Here is an 18,430-nt window from a genome sequence, read left to right as displayed (position 1 = left end):
TCAGAGCCATTTGAACCATTTGCGAGGAGTATACTTACAGTGCATGTGTTTATGCTCTCTGTCTTCGCGGTATATGAGTGTCTGGCGGTCGATAACTACATGATCGATGCAAAAGGGGCGATTTTGTATGGCACAGGATACAGATTGTACGTTCACTACATCGATACAGTACACGAAGATATATTGTAGGCCTGGAGATCAGTTTCACGCTCTAATATTCAAGCCTCCATTCTCATTAGCAGAGCAGTGTAATTTAGCAAGTGTCTTTTCGTATTTGACAATCTGTATGCCACTTTTGCAGGGTTTAACTGTCAGTGCAATATGGCAATCTGTACAGAATAGTTTTGCTACTGAAAGTCTCGCCTAGCAGACTGTGCTTCCACACTGGCAGTATCAGTAATTTGGTGGGTGAATTCAGTCAGAGCCGATCAGATTGCTCCATTCATTCACAAGACATCCTTTGTGCTGGGACATAGGAGCCTCTACATAGCGGCAAGAAAGTTTGCTGTTTCTGAGCGGGTAACACGTGCCGGACAGGGTGCCTCATTACGACCATCAGGAAGAATGCAATCGGTATTATTCTGGGCTATTTTCGTAAACAGCTCTCGCCAGGACAACAATATCCATACAGACAAGCTGAGATATCACGAAAGCTCCTACAAAAGCGACCGTTAACTATTTCTGCACGCACTTTACTATTTCCAAGAGGTAGACTTGCCTTTTATTTACATAGACATGTGACGTCAGTATAACATTGAGAACCTTTTAGCTGCAACTGTGCTGTGAGCTACTATGCAGCCATCTCTTGCTTGATGCTGGACTTGTAGGTAGATGTGAGTCACAGTAAACACATGCGTGGCTGTAGGCGTCTCAAATGTCCCATTAGGATCACTAGGAACAATGCACCCTGTGCAATTGTGGGAGCATTGCAACAGATTTCTATAGCGTGACCTGAGACATCAGGATAACATTGAGAACCTTTTAGCTGTGTCTGCGAGGGTGAGTCGCTCGGCAATTAGGTCTTCACTCTACCGCAGATAGAGAGGCATCATGTCAGCAATGGTAAACATGTGTGTATCCAGAGGGTCACTTGGCTCTTATTTATATAGACATGTGACATCAGTTTATCACTCAAAGAATTCTAATTGTATACCCAAAAATAAACGCAACTTTCAACTGCTTGCTGTAGGCGGTAATGACATGAGAGATGTGGTTCACGCTTTGGCGGTGGCTTGTGGTGGCGTCAGCGCATTCACATTGTAGCCTATGAAATGTTGTGGTTGACGATAGTTCGAAAGCGTTTTTTATATGCAATAAGTTTTTGTGCAGTGCATTATTTTCGGCTGTTTAAGCGTTGTGAGTGTATTTGCAGAGCCTTTTACATGCATTATTTTGGTGTTTTACAAGTAGTTTGGAAGTCTGTAGGCTGTGTACTGCATTATTTGGACAGTTTAGAATTAGTGAGTTTGTTTGCAGAGCGTTACACAGGCATTTTTTTCGCGTCTGCACATCAGTGTACTGCATTATTTCGGTGATTTACGAGTTGTCTGTAGAATATGTACTGTGACTCCTAGCACATCAGAGCGAGTGTTTTGTATCAGTGTAGTAAATATACTGTATCAAATCCATCCCTAAATAAACTGTTCCAAAATAAATGAAGCACAGTCTTCCCTATCCAGCAGCCCAGAACAGGCTGTGTCGTTTTCCCGCCATTTCTCCCCCCCCCCCCTCCATCGCCATGGGATGACAGTGCCCTCTGGTGGCAGTACTTTGTACTATGTCAGGTGGACTCCAGACCTCATAGTGGACACAATGGATGGAGCTACTGCCTCATATTGCTTAAATGAACATTGCATGCAAAATAAAGAATTACGTCCATCCTATCCAGCACAGGCTGAGCCCTTTTCCCGCCAATTTCTAGTAAGAGGTGGCAGTCAGATGACAGGTTAGTGGAGGTAACCCAAGTGACCTTTTTTCCCGCCATTTTCTTAGGTTAGTGGAGGTAGCCAAGGTGTGTTGCACTGTCATGCTGGAATTTCAACTCCCGCCATTTTCTGGGACAGGGGAGGGGGGAGGGAAAGTAGTTAGGTTAGTGGAGGTAGCCCAATTGACCTATTTTCTCGCCAAAATTTGAACTTCCTGTGATAAGGTCATTGCGACGTTGCCATATCTACTACCGCCATCTTGGATCCGACATCATCAATAAATTTGGCAACAATGCAATGTGGGGCTGTATAAAAGTTGTCCCACTACTAATGATGGTGATTCTAAGTTGGTGACAAGTGTTTGTTAGGTACCCCAATCCCTATGTATACAACTGCTTTAAAGATGTCCTGTATATGGAGTTAGTGGCAGCATGGCGTGTAACTGTAATTTCACATGTCAAACACCGCTGCTACCCAGATGTCCGTTGGGCACTCTCCTTTGCTGATGATGATTCTAGAGGAATTATGCGAGCATAGTATAATTTTTGAACTATGGTTGGATGTGAACAATGACTTGGAGACGCACCATAATGCAGTAGCCAAATCCTCGTCCTCCTTCCAGTTCCTGTAACTGCTTGTAATGTCTTTCTATTACCTCTTGTAGCAGGAGAAAGCTTGTACAGGATTGGCTGAACTATGACAATACGTTCTCAATTCCAGCGAGAGGACTAAAATCAGAGTCCTGACGCATTGACTCAGCTCACTCTGTTTCTATACAGATTGCAGAAGGTGGTAGAAATAGCGCTCTCCGACTTCTGCTCAGATCGGATATAAATTGCGACGATCACATGGACAAAGCCACAGGAATGATGGGGCAGAGACCGAGGAATGCTTACAAGATGTAGAGGGACTGACGATAACCACATTGGAGTTTTGCTGTATGGGGGGGCATGTACCAGATAAATTTGGAAAAGGTGACTCGTTTCGAGATATGAGAATGCCACGAATATGATTCACCAGTGGCTGTAATGATTAAAAAAACATCTTCATAGGATCGAACTCAATTATGTGGTGGAATGGAAAGACTTGATTCCAAATTGCAGACAGCATTTCTACCACAAAGTGAAAAACTATAAGTCTGAAAAGCCAGAGAGAGCATTGATCACAAAATTCTATACATTTGTTATGCCTTCAGTCTAGCATTGATTAAAACATAGCACATTATCTGCTGTATGTGATCATCCTGCCTCACCTCTAACCTACTGGGTATATCACTGAACCTCTGACATGGCATCGAGAGAGAATGCAGTACAAATGCTATTTGTTAGCCTGAGAAATACCTAATGGTGACATGAGGCAGTTGCGAATACCGGATTGATACCACGTTCCTTAACCAAATCACTTTGTAAATTCGGTGAGTTTGATGATTTTATTAAGAGCTTACACTGATGGAGACATGTGCCCATGCTTTTAGTCTGTTAATACACACCCCAACAATCACCGTCTGTATTCAGTGTTGCGGTATTTTTCTGGAAGACCATTTCATTCGGAAGCAATACCAACCTCGATATATAAAGCTCGTACAGTTTTTAACATGGATATCGTTAGCGATACTTGTGTGTGCCCATAGAACGAAGACCAGTTTTTATGCTGGGTGACAGTAACATAGCCGTTGCGATCGTGTTTTTAATAGCTGTTCGCTTTTAAGACGATTATGTTTCTCTTCCTAAGACACACTGGTACCACTTGCAAGAAAAACAAATGAAATATGTTCGTCCATCAAGGATTTTCACTCAGTATTGTTTGGTGTCACCACCATTCGATTATTGGTGAAGTATTATACTTAGTAGGGAATGTGTGATAGATTTGCTGTGATCAGCAGGCTTATGACGTTTGTCTCTGGGTGTAAAGTTACTGTAGTAGTTGTTCCAACATGTGAAAAGAAAATAGCTTTGTCCTGTCGCAGAGCAGGTATGGATTTGACATGGGGAAATGATATTTCAGCGCATCGACGGCCATAAGGGGAATGGAAGATTTTTTTACATGGAAAATTATGTTCAGTCGTAAGGGGGCTGTAGATATTTATATTTCCAGAGCAGTAACCGTCAGGACGGGGTTTATCGATGCTTCGCTCATTGCCGAATATCATCAGTCTGAGGCAGATATTCTAATTAACAATTCTAATTACAGTGATAAATATGCGGCTGATTTCCTGGGACGATTGTGCCTGGCGTGAAGTAGCGCTTGGAGGAGGTCCTGTGGCCGGAATGACTGACATTTCTGGCTTACGGTGGGAGCTGTCATTAAGCCACCCGACCTGGATAGGCTGGATGCAAGAATGCAGCTGACCTGTGTCGCCCTCTAGGTGGCTGAAGAGGGAACTAATACTCACTATGTGTTGGGCAGCCTTCGTGATCAACGTGTGTTTTCTGTGGACATTTGGGAAGCTTTAATATGGGCGAATGTTTGCGTTGGACATTTAGTTACTTCTATGTAAATTGACCGGTGGACTTTTTGTATTGCCATTCTGCACATTTCCCTTCTTTGTTTGGTTGAGATAACATCGATTGTGATGTGTTTTGTGTGCCTCTAGATGGTGAGAAACAGATGGAAGAGGCGTTTACTGGTTCTCTAGACATGAGAAACACCTTAGTTGACTTTGTAAAGTACAGGGGTGATGTGGAATCCCTTATATCATCGATATCAGCATTGGTTAAAAAGTATGAGTGTAACTACCAGTTTCTTCTAATTTCGAGTTTCCACTTAATGATCTTTGCAGACGAGCGAAGTTTCTAGTAACTCAGGTGTTTTGCAACACATCACACATAAAGACTTGCTAAAGTTTTGGGTTTCTAGAGATACCATTTCCACTCTTTATCTTCGGAATTACACTATTCGAGCAATTGGTAGCATTCTGGTATGTGCTTGATATCGAGAACTATCGCGTAAATGGTATAGTATTCTGACAAACCAGGTGAAAATACATATGTTTTTGGTACAGTTACAGTTACATTCTCAGCAAGAGCAAGTACACCAAGTCCTTTAACCCATACATGTATTTTTTCATCATTACTAACTTTTCTACAAGAGCGGGTATACAGAGTAAAAGGCATATAACTATACACAAAACTAGGTCTACTTTGGGTCTTCGGGTCAATTCCACAATGCCATGTCTTGTAGGCGATGACGTGTCGGTCGGCGAAAGACTCTAGTCCAGTAAGCGATGCGTTCTCACAGCGGACAATTGCGAGTGTAAACCACCCACTGCCAGCTGCTCCACTTGCAAGATAAAGTGAAAAATTCACACGACAACCTCGAAAGAATATAGGTTCATTGAGAATAACAGAGTGTACAGTACCATTTTCGAGACTAATTATGTGTTTGTAGACTGGCATGCGATGGCGGCGGTGACGATACACACGTCGACGAGGCATAGTGCTTCAACGCTGTTGCAGATAGAGCTCACAACTCGTTGCATAAAACCACTGCAGCAAGCAGGCCAGGTCGGAAACAGTGCGGTCAACAGACACCTTGCTGCCGGGCGAACCAGCCCACCCTTTGTACATGAGTTCGGAGAGTGGCCACTGTGCGCCGAGGGCGCTCTGATCGCGCATCAGACCAGCGTGTGTTGGGAGGGCACTTGACTCGTGGCCGTTTTTCACACTGCATGACCGACCGACCTTGCAGGAAATACCGAGTGGTGCGACTGTATGCACTGAATGTGCTTTTTTTTTGGGGGGGGGGGGGGGGACTGTCCATCTTCGTGCTATATGTACTCGTATGAGTGTCTGCTGGTCGAAAGCTGTTTCCAGGATGCGGACGCTATGATTTTGTATGTTGCGCGATACGGATAGTATTTACTAAATCGATATAGTATGGTAGTACAATCGTTTGTGGTGATATATCCTGGTTGGAGGTCGGTTTCACGCCGAAAAATTCAAGCGTTCCTCGACAGCAGCAGAGCAGTGTAATTGGGGAAGTGTCTATGGCTTTGGTTTCCATATTTCATAGGCTGTAGACCACTTTTGCAGGGTTGAACTGCCAGTGCAATATGAGTGCTGAATTTTTTCGATGTGTACAAAACAGTTTGCCGCTGTTGTTGTTGTTGTTGTGGTCTTCAGTCCTGAGACTGGTTTGATGCAGCTCTCCATGCTACTCTATCATGTGCAAGCTTCTTCATCTCCCAGTCACTACTGCAACCTACATCCTTCTGAATCTGCTTAGTGTGTTCATCTCTTGGTCTCCCTCTACGATTTTTACCCTCCACGCTGCCCTCCAATGCTAAATTTGTGATCCCTTGATGCCTCAAAACATGTCCTACCAACCGATCCCTTCTTCTAGTCAAGTTGTGCCACAAACTTCTCTTCTCCCCAATCCTATTCAATACCTCCTCATTAGTTACGTGATCTACCCACCTTATCTTCAGCATTCTTCTGTAGCACCACATTTCGAAAGCTTCTATTCTGTTCTTGTCCACACTAGTTATCGTCCATGTTTCACTTCCATACATGGCTACACTCCATACAAATACTTTTAGAAACGACTTCCTGACACTTAAATCTATACTCGATGTTAACAAATTTCTCTTCTTCAGAAACGATTTCCTTGCCATTGCCAGACTACATTTTATGTCCTCTCTACTTCGACCATCATCAGTTATTTTACTCCCTAAATAGCAAAACTCCTTTACTACTTTAAGTGTCTCATTTCCTAATCTAATTCCCTCAGCATCACCCGATTTAATTTGACTACATTCCAATATCCTCGTTTTGCTTTTGTTGATGTTCATCTTATATCCTCCTTTCAAGACACTGTCCATTCCGTTCAACTGCTCTTCCAAGTCTTAAGTCTCGTAATTTGTCCATGTGCAGAAAGCGGTGGACAGCGCTCCCACACTGGCAGCAGCAAGTTGGCGTAAATTCAGTAGGAACCAATCAGAATGCTCCTTTCATAGGAAGTTCCATGATGTCAGAGAGTCACAAGACATCCTTTGTGCAATGCGTAGGAGCCTCTACAGACTGCTTCGAACAAGATAGGGGCAACGTACCTGTGGAAAGTTCCGTGACCTCTTCTTTTTTCGAGTGTTTGTAGACAAGTCCAAGCAGACCATCCTCCTCTGGTTTGGCCAGGCGGGATGTTGTCACCTAGCCGCCATTGTGGCTTTAGAGCATCCCCAGATAAGCAGTTGTAGGGCATCGAAATTTCACCGAAAATTTCAGACACTTTTCTCGTCTGCTTCGAATGCTGTTTGTAATTTTTTTCACGATCTTTTGTGGGATTAGAAATATGTCATGAACTTCTATATATGTAACTGTTCTTATTTTCCCGTCTGCGTTCAGAAATTAGTCTGCTTCTAAAAGCGAGGGAAAAAATTAGAGGCTTTATGTCCCTGACTCCAGCGGCAAATATAAACTAAGCTCACTCAGCGTTTTAGAAAGGTGGTGAACACCACAGCAGTTGTGGCACTCAGAAATTTCTCTCTGACAGTGCCTTCAGACAAGCAGCTAAAACTCGAAAGGTGGTGGGCGTCCTGTTTAAAGTTAAAGAGATATTTATTTAGACTTCCAAATGTCGTTGTTTAGGCTTGTAAAATCGGATACTGCAGCGCGCGAAGTGTCTCATGGATGAAGACTAGGAGGATTCATTAGTGTGCCGCAGTCTTTTTACAGTCATTGTTCAAGTGAGGCGGTATTCCTCGGAATAAAACGTGTAATGACATCGCAAATTGTCGAAAAGTATTTTCCACACACTCATACATTATCTTTTCTTTCCACTAATTGTGTAGGAGTCTATGGATACAGTCCGCAGCTGAGTCCTTGCATGTGGTACAGTTATTAAATTCATCCCTTCTCATCAGCAGCATTTCCTCCATTGTACACATGCTTGTGCCGGAGTGGGTGAACGTCTTGCCTCTTGTGCTTCGGAAGACTGACTAGTCTTTTATCGAATGACCTACAGTTACAGCAAATGCATTTATCGGTACGAATTGTGAAGTGTAACTTTGCTCCGTCCTGCTGCATCTTCATTATTTGATAAAGCATATTCGTCTTCTTCATACAGTCAATAAATACTATCACTTTCCAGGCATTGTGCATGTGGCTATGGACACAGTCCTCAGCTGCTTGATTACAGCTAATAAACTGTTAAACGCCTCTTTCTCCAGCACAGGCATCTCATCCGTTGAAAACATAGTACGCAGTAAACAATTACCTCTCACTCCAGTAGCAAAACACAGACTGAGCGAATTTCCCGCAATTTTTTCCCTAGGACACCATACTGGATTATGTCACGGGAGGAAAGGATGAGAGGAGGGGGAGGGTCAACAGTGCTGTCTGGCTGTGGTGGTGTGAACTATGTCAGTTGGCCTCCACACTTCAAGGGGAACATATGGATAGAGCTACTGTCTAGTGCTCAATGAATGACAACTCCAGTTGTTTAAATAAACTATACACCACACTGCATACAAAATAAATACTTACATCCATCCTATCTGGCAGCCCAGCACAGACTGAGTCCCTTTCACACCAATTTTCAGTTTCGCATGGAGAGGGGGAAGGGGTACGTGGGAGGGGTGGTGGAGTTAGGTTAGTGGAGGTGGCCCAATTGACCTACTATCCCGCCAAAATTTTAACTTCCTGCCATGACGACAGTGCGACGTCGTTACATCTATGGTCGACATCTTGGATCCGCCACCTTGAATAAATTTGGCAAAAATGCAGACTGAGGTGTCCCCCCCCCCCCCCTCTTAGTCGCAGTATTACCTACAACTCAGCCTCATGGCCCAAGTGTAGGAAGCGACAGCATAGCTTGTCACATAACTTTCGGAGTCTCTGGTTCGGACCTTCCGTCTGACTCAGAACCAGGGGGCACTGTTCTGTTCTGGGGACACAGCTGTAGATTGTGAGCTTCGTTGAAACTTCAAGAACAAGGATGGTACCCTCAACCCTCTCTCCTAATTGTTGGAATGAGCCAGGTATGACCTCGGAGCCCAGACAACAGGCGTCACTTGTTCCAACGTTCACCACAATCTATAGTTGCTTGCACCCTGTTCTACATCTACATCTACATTTATACTCCGCAAGCCACCCAACGGTGTGTGGCGGAGGGCACTTCACGTGCCACTGTCATTACCTCCCTTTCCTGTTCCAGCCACGTACGGTTCGCGGGAAGAACGACTGCCGGAAAGCCCCCGTGGGCTCGAATCTCTCTAATTTTCCATTCGTGATCTCCTCGGAAGGTATAAGTAGGGGGAAGCAATATATTCGATACCTAATCCAGAAACGCACCCTCTCGAAACCTGGACAGCAAGCTACACCGCGACGCAGAGCGCCTCTCTTGCAGAGTCTGCCACTTGAGTTTACTAAACATCTCCGTAACGCTATCACGCTTACCAAATAACCCTGTGACGAAACGCGCCGCTCTTCTTTGGATCTTCTCTATCTCCTCCGTCAACCATATCTGGTACGGATTTCACACTGATGAGCAATACTCAAGCATAGGTCGAACGAGTGTTTTGTAAGCCACCTCCTTTGTTGATGGACTACATTTTCTAAGGACTCTCCCAATGAATATCAACCAGGTACCCGTCTTACCAACAATTAATTTTATATGATCATTCCACTTCAAATGGTTCCGCACGCATACTCCCAGATATTTTACAGAAGTAACTGCTACCAGTGTTTGTTCTACTATCATATAATCATACAATAAAGGATCCTTCTTTCTATGTATTCGCAATACATTACATTTGTCTATGTTAAGGGTCAGTTGCCACTCCCTGCACCAAGTGTCTACCCGCTGCAGATCTTCCTGCATTTCGCTACAGTTATCTAATGCTGCAACTTCTCTGTATACTACAGCATCATCCGCGAAAAGCCGCATGGAACTTCCGACACTATCTACTAGGTCATTTATATATATTGTGAAAAGCAATGGTCCCATAACACTCCCCTGTGGCACGCCAGAGGTTACTTTAACGTCTGTAAACGTCCCTCCATTGAGAACAACATGCTGTGTTCTCTTTGCTAAAAACTCTTCAATCCAGCCACACAGCTGGTCTGATATTCCGTAGGCTCTTACATTGCTTATCAGGTGACAGTGCGGAACTGTATCTAACGCCTTCCGGAAGTCAAGGAAAATAGTTCCCTCAAAGGCTGCTGGAATAACTCTGAGTGTAATTGGTGTTCCTCCCCATTCCTTGCTGCCATTTCCTTAAGGGGTACCATTATTCGCCATACATTTGAACTGACAATGATTAATTTGCTTTCGCTGCCCCTTGATGCAGGACAGAACAAGTGAGTCTCACTGGCTTAGTTTCGGTTTCAATCGAAGCCAGCACCTCGAACTTGTTGGTCATTTGGATGGTTGCAACAGCCTGAGTGCTGGTCTGATCTCTGTCTCTGCTGTACAGGACGTCTAAAACCAACACTGACATGCCATTCGCAGTCAGGTGGACAAATAGTGATAGGGCTTGGATTTCCTGAAGGAGAGAGAGTATCCACAGGAGGGGATAGTACTTGAGGTAGTTTGGTACCTCAGGTACACAACACGTGGTAGCTCTCCCATCACACCCGCTCGTAACAGCTTGTAATCGCGTGACAGCAGTAAGGGCAATTTCCATCTGCTTATGAATAGCAACCAACTCATCCCCTGTCCTAGAACATGTAACGTACCCTCTCTGTTATTGTTTTTTTGTTATTGTAGTTGTAGAGATATGAAATTATTGTAGCGGTTTGCTTAGTCAGCCGTACTTCGGAATTTCTTGACATTAAATGGAGCCTGAAACTTGCGTAATAAATACTTCGCGTGAAGTGCGATTTGCGGCACAAACAAAAATTAATTGCGGAGATGCAATCCACAGAATATTAACAGAAAAGCTTTAGAACAATGCGCACGACTGACTAGACACATTCGCGTACGAGTGGTTGCGATCTGATGAGAAAGATCTATCATTAATTTTTTTGTGCAAAATAATTACGTCGTAACACACTCGGAGATTGCGAACGTACAATCAGGGTAGAGGCACGTACTTTCTATCATTCCCCGTGGCCTGGATAAAATAATTGCAATTATTTAAATTTAAGAATATTTCTTTTTCAATCGGACTCCTATTTTTATACGAAAAGGAAGATTGCAGGTTTTGAATGTCTCGGCAAAAACACATCGAAATTAATCTTAGCAGCCACCAAAGGAAGGTAGTGAGCACAATCACGTACCTCTATTGTTGAGTAGCGCCGTCGTAAAGATCGTCGCCTCCATCTAAAATTCGTCTTCTCGAATTAACAGAATAATTTGTGCTCCATTGGAATGGGATTTAGGCTTGATCTTGACAGAAATTATAAAACACATTTTTCATCATTTAACACCTTCATTTAACACACACATAGACATTAAACTATACAATACGTCTTTACGCCAGCACATCAGAACAGAAAAGGTAGTTAATACTAGAAGTAATAAAAGAATCTCGAAATTAGTCCCTTGTCTCTCAATAATAAAAAAGTTTTTAGAGTATTCCTCTGGTATGACAGTTGAACAAATTTTCTTCTTGTATCTTTGAGATTAAATTACAACATTTTTTAGTTCCTTTTCAAACAGCAATCACAGCGGGGCTGCATTATGTCTGGTAACAGGATAGCAAACAAATAACTTTCATCTGGTGCAGTATTTTACAGAACAGTAAACAAATAACTTTACGTCAAGTTTCCTGCATTTCTTTTAATTTGCGAGTTTGATATGGTACAAATATTACCAGTAATGTTTTAGAACTTAAGATGTTTGTAGCAAAAAACGAGATATCTGTTATGACAACAGAAAACTGGTACAAGGTCTACCGCTTCTCTTAAGCGCATTGCAGGTCATGGTAACTAGGAAATTTCGGCAATAGCCTTAGTTTACCGTCAGTGTAAACAATATATACTCCTATTAACAGAGAGAACTAACGTGACACGATAAGTTACATACGTGCAGTAAATGTAAATCGCAAACACTGATTTATTACGAAATTTAAAAAAATAAATAAATAAACGCCCCTAAACTACGAAAACCTTTGGAATCGATTACACGTCTCAAAAATATATCTCTTTTACGTAAATATGTTATTCAATTTGGGAACTGTTAGCTGAGAACACAGACATACATGTCTGTAGTTGTGAGCGGGGATACTGTGGCCAAAGTTTCTGAAAACCACAGTAATCTAGGATTTTCTTTAAAACGGGATGATCAAAATTATGTTCAGACTATGTTTTCGTGCCGAAAATGCTCAGAGATATTTTTATGTTTGGTTGGTTTCCAATCTTTCATTCTCACAACGACGGCGTTCACTCAAAGAGCTTTCCAAGTTGGAATGCTAAGAAATCTGAAGTCAAATGACAGAAATAAAACCACTATAGTAAACGTAAACAGCGCAACCGGACTTCTTGTACGTGAAAGAAAATATCGCTTGAAGAAGTCCAGTTACGAATTAAATGTGATCCCCTTACACTTTAGTCTCTAAGCAGAACAATTAGTATATCCGTAAATCATACAAGCTGAGAAGCTAATGTTTGGGGCAACTGTCTTGGCGAACGATGGCTTCAAGTTTGTGACATTAAGACAACGCCCCTTTTATACCTCTATGGTAAGAACAACGAGACTCACATTATAGACAGCAAATATGATTACGCTAAATCTGCACTTGATTACATACAATACGTTCACCTCGGAATGCAGTTAAAAGAGGTGTTTTTGCTAGGGTAACGCAATTTAGTGCTCACGCGAAATACACATCAGAATTCATTGTGATGTGAAATATACATTCTCGATCTGAATTCTGTGTGATTCATTTATCGATATTCTTCAATTATTTTTTTCTGTACAGATTCATAAAAACTTTTTTTTCTATACGGACGCACAGTAGACTAATGTTAAATAAAACTCGAAAGCCTCTCACTTATGAATCATAGGACACAATATTTGGCTTATTACTGTAAGAAAGAAGAAGCAAACAGACAGTTAACTGTATATTCTCTCAAGTTGATCTAGCACTTTTCCCCTCTCTTCGTGGTAGTAACATGTACAACGTCTTCTGTGGAATTTCCTTGTGTTTTCCTAGGTTTTTACGGATCACAATCATAATCTCCTATTATGCTGAAACTCTCGACGTTATAATTCACCACTGAATAACTGTCTTCCTAAAATCAGTATAAACACACTTTATTTTAATTTAAGGCAGATGAAAACAACGAGCACTTACGAAACAAATTTTAAATCAACCGCCTTAATATACATGTGACGATCAGCTGTTTCATTGAGTTTGGAAATATGTTGCAGGTCTACCATTATCTACGCTGCAATAATTGCACGGCTCTGTGAAAAGTCTACTTAGCATTTATCAGCTATATTTTTCACGCTTACAGAATTTTAATTACGTAAGTGAGCAAATTCAGTGTTTATTTCATCTTAATGCTAGCTTATAAGGTAATATATTGACAGGCGACAGTGAATAAAATTAAAGTTTTCATGCTTAGCACAACGGGGAGATTGGCACCCATGCCGAATCAGTTCTTTGTGACGCGTAAACACGACGCTATGCAATGCGTCGGGAGAAGAGCGGTGTGAGGCGGTTTTATCCAAGTAAACGATTAAGTCTTTCGACATACCATTGCGTCATTTGGTTCAATCAAGTTAGTTAACCACGACGTATTGTTCTTCGCAAAATCTTGTTGAATATTTCGGCAATGGCAGAAAACTTGGGAGTTATTTGTGAACCGCTGGACAAACTGGAGCAAGTTCTGTCATGGAAAAACTACAACACGGAGTGGTCTGGTTATGTGCGCTCACTTTCTGGAGTAACTGATCATTGTGCAAGTGGGACACAGAAATGTCATGAACCTGTTCTACGCCCACAACCACGATGCATGCGAAACAGTGTGCCACGAACGCTAGTGTGTCACGATATGCAAGGAGGATACTTAGAAGATCGGTGCGTATAAAACATTATCGTCATTTATTGGGGATGACACACATATAGAGCATTAAGTTTTGAAAAAAGAAAACACATACGTACCGGTATGTATTTGTTTACTTCACTTATAACGTAAACATATAACGTTTAACCAAGAAACCCAAAGAAATAAATAAAATATATGTATGCAATGCTCCCCCTCCCCCCAATACTTAACTCTCATAATTAAAATACATTACGAACTCATTCCATTATTTAGTTATCTTGCGGCTGGTACAGCAAATACTATCATCTATATAAAATGTTACTACTTTGGCCCACCAATTTCTTTTGTCTGAATCAAATTCTGAACAAAGGGGACTACTGAACTAGTATAACTGTTCTGGCAGAAATCATAGTACAAGGTATATCTTTATTTCATGCTAACTGGTTTACATTTACCAATAATTCATCGAAATTATGATGAGAAACATCTCTGACATGTTACCACACTTTTAATCCAGCAACAGTATTGTATTTCATTTTCTCACATGTGACATCAGTCAAGCGTCATTTTAGAAATTCAGCCCTCAAAAGCTGATTTTTTCCCCATAGTTATTCATTCTTTGTTCTATTTGAATCGTTTGTGTGTGATAAAATAGCAGAGTCATCCACTGATTCAGATTTCCTATTACATCACAGTCCAGCTTCTCCCAGTTAGTGACCAGTTTGAACTGCTTACCTCAAACTATAAGAAGGCAGTTAGTGTATCTCTCCATTAGTGCCATACCTAGTAAAGAAAGTTCTATATTATTGAGATTAACATTCCACTTGTGGACCTCATTCCAGTGCATCAGTTACAGTACTGTCCTCTTCTGATTATACATAAATGTTTAATATTCGTATATCTGATTATGTTACATCCATTTTTCCATTGTGTTCCTCTGTGCAATCCTGTACCATTGTAAAATATCCTTGGGCAAATAAATTACAAATAACAGTTATGTAAGTTAGAAGGATATAGAAAAAACATCAGACACAATTCTTCACACTGGAATTTCTTATTATTTTATCGTATCAAGTCTGTGGATCACTAGAAATTGAAGGTATAACTGACTGAAAGTCTTTTAAAAGTGTTATTGGTATTGCTTCCCTGTTTGTGTATGGGACTCCATCAAAAAGAGTTTTAACAATTTTATCACCATGCAGCTAGCCATCCACCATCCAAAAGATCTAAAGGGTAATCAACGTATTTGTCATTTAACAACAATATATCTATGAAAACTTTCACACGAAAGAAGATTTTTTCAAATATGAGTTTAGTAGTTACCCTTTTCATTTCTTGGGTGAAGTTTTCTATTGGTTACCTTGGTTAGAACTTCTACTGGGCTAAATGTATATATCAGACCATCTCTGAAATGTTGGTTGTGGTGACAGACTGATCTGTAGTGTGGCCTGAGGTATAGGTTAGGTTGAAAAGTTAGTTTGATTGTGAGCTGGTGAAATCAACGAACGTGAAAACAACAATCTGGTTGTGGTATCATATTGACTGACACTAGAGCCTAATGTTTATGTTCGCTTGACAAATACAAGTGTGGTCCAATACTTAACTTTTGTCCTGCTTTTGTTCCATAAAAATGGGTTATTCAGTTTGACACTCGTTTTGCCATTTTTCTTCATCCGCTTATCTGTATGTAGGCCTGCTGTCTTCAATTTTACATTTTGTGGTTTCGTATCCAAATGCTTCCTCTTTACAAGTATATGGAAATCAATCCACATCTGAAACTTCCTGGCAGATTAAAACTGTGTGCCAGACCGAGGCTCGAACTCGGGACCTTTGCAAAGGTCCCGAGTTCGAGTCTCGGTCCGGCACACAGTTTTAATCTGCCAGGAAGTTTCATATCAGCGCACACTCTGCTACAGAGTGAAAATCTCATTCTGGAATCCACATATGCTTCATAAATCATCTCCTGATGGAGACTGTAAGAAAACTTTCATACAAAGAAAACATTTGATTACACACTCTGTCATGAGAAGTTGTATGTTGTTGTTGTAAATTACTTCATAAAACAGTTTTCTTCCACTCTTTAACTGCGCATAATGCATTGTACTGGATGCTGATCTATTGAGTTATCCTTGTAAGGAACTGAAAGATGAAGCCATGTGACTCTGAAATCAATGTAAAACTGAGAATAGTAAATACAAATAAGTGGACAAAGAAAAAAGAGAAAACTGAGGGGATAAAATATACTTTCCTCATTGAAGTTCATATTAGCTGATGTCCCTACTGTATCCCATCATTTGGATTCATTTGAGGAAATTATAGTTTCTGTATAACTGATTAATTATTATTACAATATAAGTTAGGCCTAATCCTTGGTCATAACTGACACATAAGTATTGACACTTTATCACAAAAGCAACCACTGTTCAGTTGGAGACAGAGACTTGGTTCTTTCCAATTAAGGAAGTGCTTGTAACGTAGCTTACAGTGTAAGTAGAAACTAAAGATTTTGAAATCTTATCAGGGAGAAAACTATTTCTTAAGTTCTTTGAAAGTCTTTTGCTCTTTGTAGGTGACAAACATAATCCATTTTAATGTCCAACCATCCAAATATTGAATCTGTTTTCACAGAAAGTACCCTTCATTTATCTCTACTGTAGGTAACTAGTGTTGTAACTATAGGCCAAAGTTATGAACTGACAGTTGTTTACTGTTGTTATTACCGGGGAGCATTTTTCCTGTGAATATTGCTGTTTTATTGTTGATATTTTTAAAATTCTGTTTTTAGTATGTTCATACTGCACAATGCTATGGGCAGTTATGTCGCCTGGCACACAATACAGAAAAATGTTTTAACAGAAACAGAAGTGTCTTTTTTAACAGTATAAGGAAAAGATAGAGTGCAACTCACTGTAAAGATGACACATTGAGTTGTAAACAGGGACAACTAAAAGATAGTTACATAGTTAACTCTCAGCCAAAGCCTTCTTCAGAAAAGGAAAAACACACACACACACACACACCATTCACATTCACACAAGTAAGCACACCTTACGCGCACTTGACTGCCACCTCCAGAAACTCGGACCGGAATCCAACTGACACATAGAGCAGAAGCAGCAGTATATAGGGGACAGGGAAAGGGAAGGGATAGCAGGATACAGATAGGATGAGAAAAGAATGCTGTCTGACAGAGCATGCAGGGACTAGACTGCCATCAAGTGCAGTGTCGGGAGGCTGTGGTATGGGGAGGTGGGGAAGGGGGAAGCAGAAAACGATGGTAGTGGGGAAGGTGAAAGATGGGCAGGTGCGTTGGCAGAGAGCAGCACACAAACAGGGTGAGGGGACGAGAATAGGGAGAAGATAATAGGATAGGAACTGGTGGGTGAATGGTGTGGGGACAGTAGGTTACTATAGATTGAGGCTGGGATAATTTCAGAAGTGGAGAATGTGTTGTAAGGGTAACTCCTATCTACACAGCTCAAAAAAGCTAGTGTTGGAATGGAGGACTGAAATGGCGTGGGTTATGAACCAGCCATTAAAATTTTGCACATTATGGTCAGCTGCATGTTGTGCCACTGTGTGGCCTACTTTGCTCTTGGACACAACTTGGTAGTTGCCATTCATCTTGGCAGACAAGTGGTTGGTAGTGATACCAGTATAAATAGCTAGATGCAATGAGTCGAGCAGAGATGGTATATAACATGGCTGCTTTCACAGGTGCTGGGTGGGTGGATTGAACAGGTCTTCCACCTGGGTATTCCACTGGGATATGACCCCTGTGCTAAGAGGTTGGGATTGGGAGTGGCATAGGCCGTGGGCTACAATGTTGTGGAGGTAGAGTGGTTGATGGAACACCACTTAGGAGGTGTGGGAAGAATGTTGGGTAGGATGTCCCTTATTTCAGGGCACGATGTTAGGTAATCAAAGCCCTGATGAAGAATTTGATTCAGGTATTCCAGTCCAGGGGGATGACAAACGGGGCACTACTTTGTAGCTGGTTCTTGGGGTTGGTGGAAGAATTAGGGGTGTGTGGGGAAATAAAATGGAATATCTGTTTGCAGAATAGGTCTGGGAGACTGTGCCTGTCTATGCCTGTCTATGAAGGCCTTCGTGAGACCCCCAGCATATTGGGCAAGTGAGTTCTTGTCACTGCAGATACACTGTCCCCAGATGGTCAGGCTGTATGAGAGGGATTTTTTGGTGTGAAGGGATGACAGCTGTCGGAATCCAAGTACTATTTATTGGTGGTTTGTGGGTTTAATGTGGACAGAGGTGTGGATGGAGCCATCAGGCAGGAGGAGGTCAACATCCACAAATACGAGGTGCATTCAAGTTCTAAGGCCTCCGATTTTTTTTTTTTTTCTAAATAACTACTCACCCGAAATCGATGAAACTGGCGTTACTTCTCGACGTAATCGCCCTGCAGACGTACACATTTTTCACAACGCTGACGCCATGATTCCATGGCAGCGGCGAAGGCTTTTTTAGGAGTCTGTTTTGACCACTGGAAAATTGCTGAGGCAATAGCAGCACGGCTGGTGAATGTGTGGCCATGGAGAGTGTCTTTCATTGTTG

General features: G+C 41.7%; 1 protein-coding gene across 2 annotated transcripts in view; it reads left to right on the top strand.

Moving 5' to 3' along the window:
• The first annotated feature begins 13,482 nt into the window (after nucleotides 1–13,482).
• LOC126235679 (cytosolic endo-beta-N-acetylglucosaminidase) overlaps nucleotides 13,483–18,430 on the top strand; it is a 115,889-nt gene continuing 110,941 nt past the window's right edge. For both annotated transcript variants that reach the window (XM_049944408.1, XM_049944409.1), the window contains exon 1: nucleotides 13,483–13,887. In XM_049944408.1, the coding sequence (XP_049800365.1) occupies nucleotides 13,643–13,887 (245 nt within the window). In that variant the 5' untranslated portion in view covers nucleotides 13,483–13,642. The remainder of the gene's footprint in view (nucleotides 13,888–18,430) is intronic.

Source organism: Schistocerca nitens, chromosome 2 (assembly GCF_023898315.1).
Source record: "Schistocerca nitens isolate TAMUIC-IGC-003100 chromosome 2, iqSchNite1.1, whole genome shotgun sequence".
NCBI classification, from domain to species: domain Eukaryota; kingdom Metazoa; phylum Arthropoda; class Insecta; order Orthoptera; family Acrididae; genus Schistocerca; species Schistocerca nitens.
This window is presented reverse-complemented; position numbering and strand designations above follow the sequence as displayed.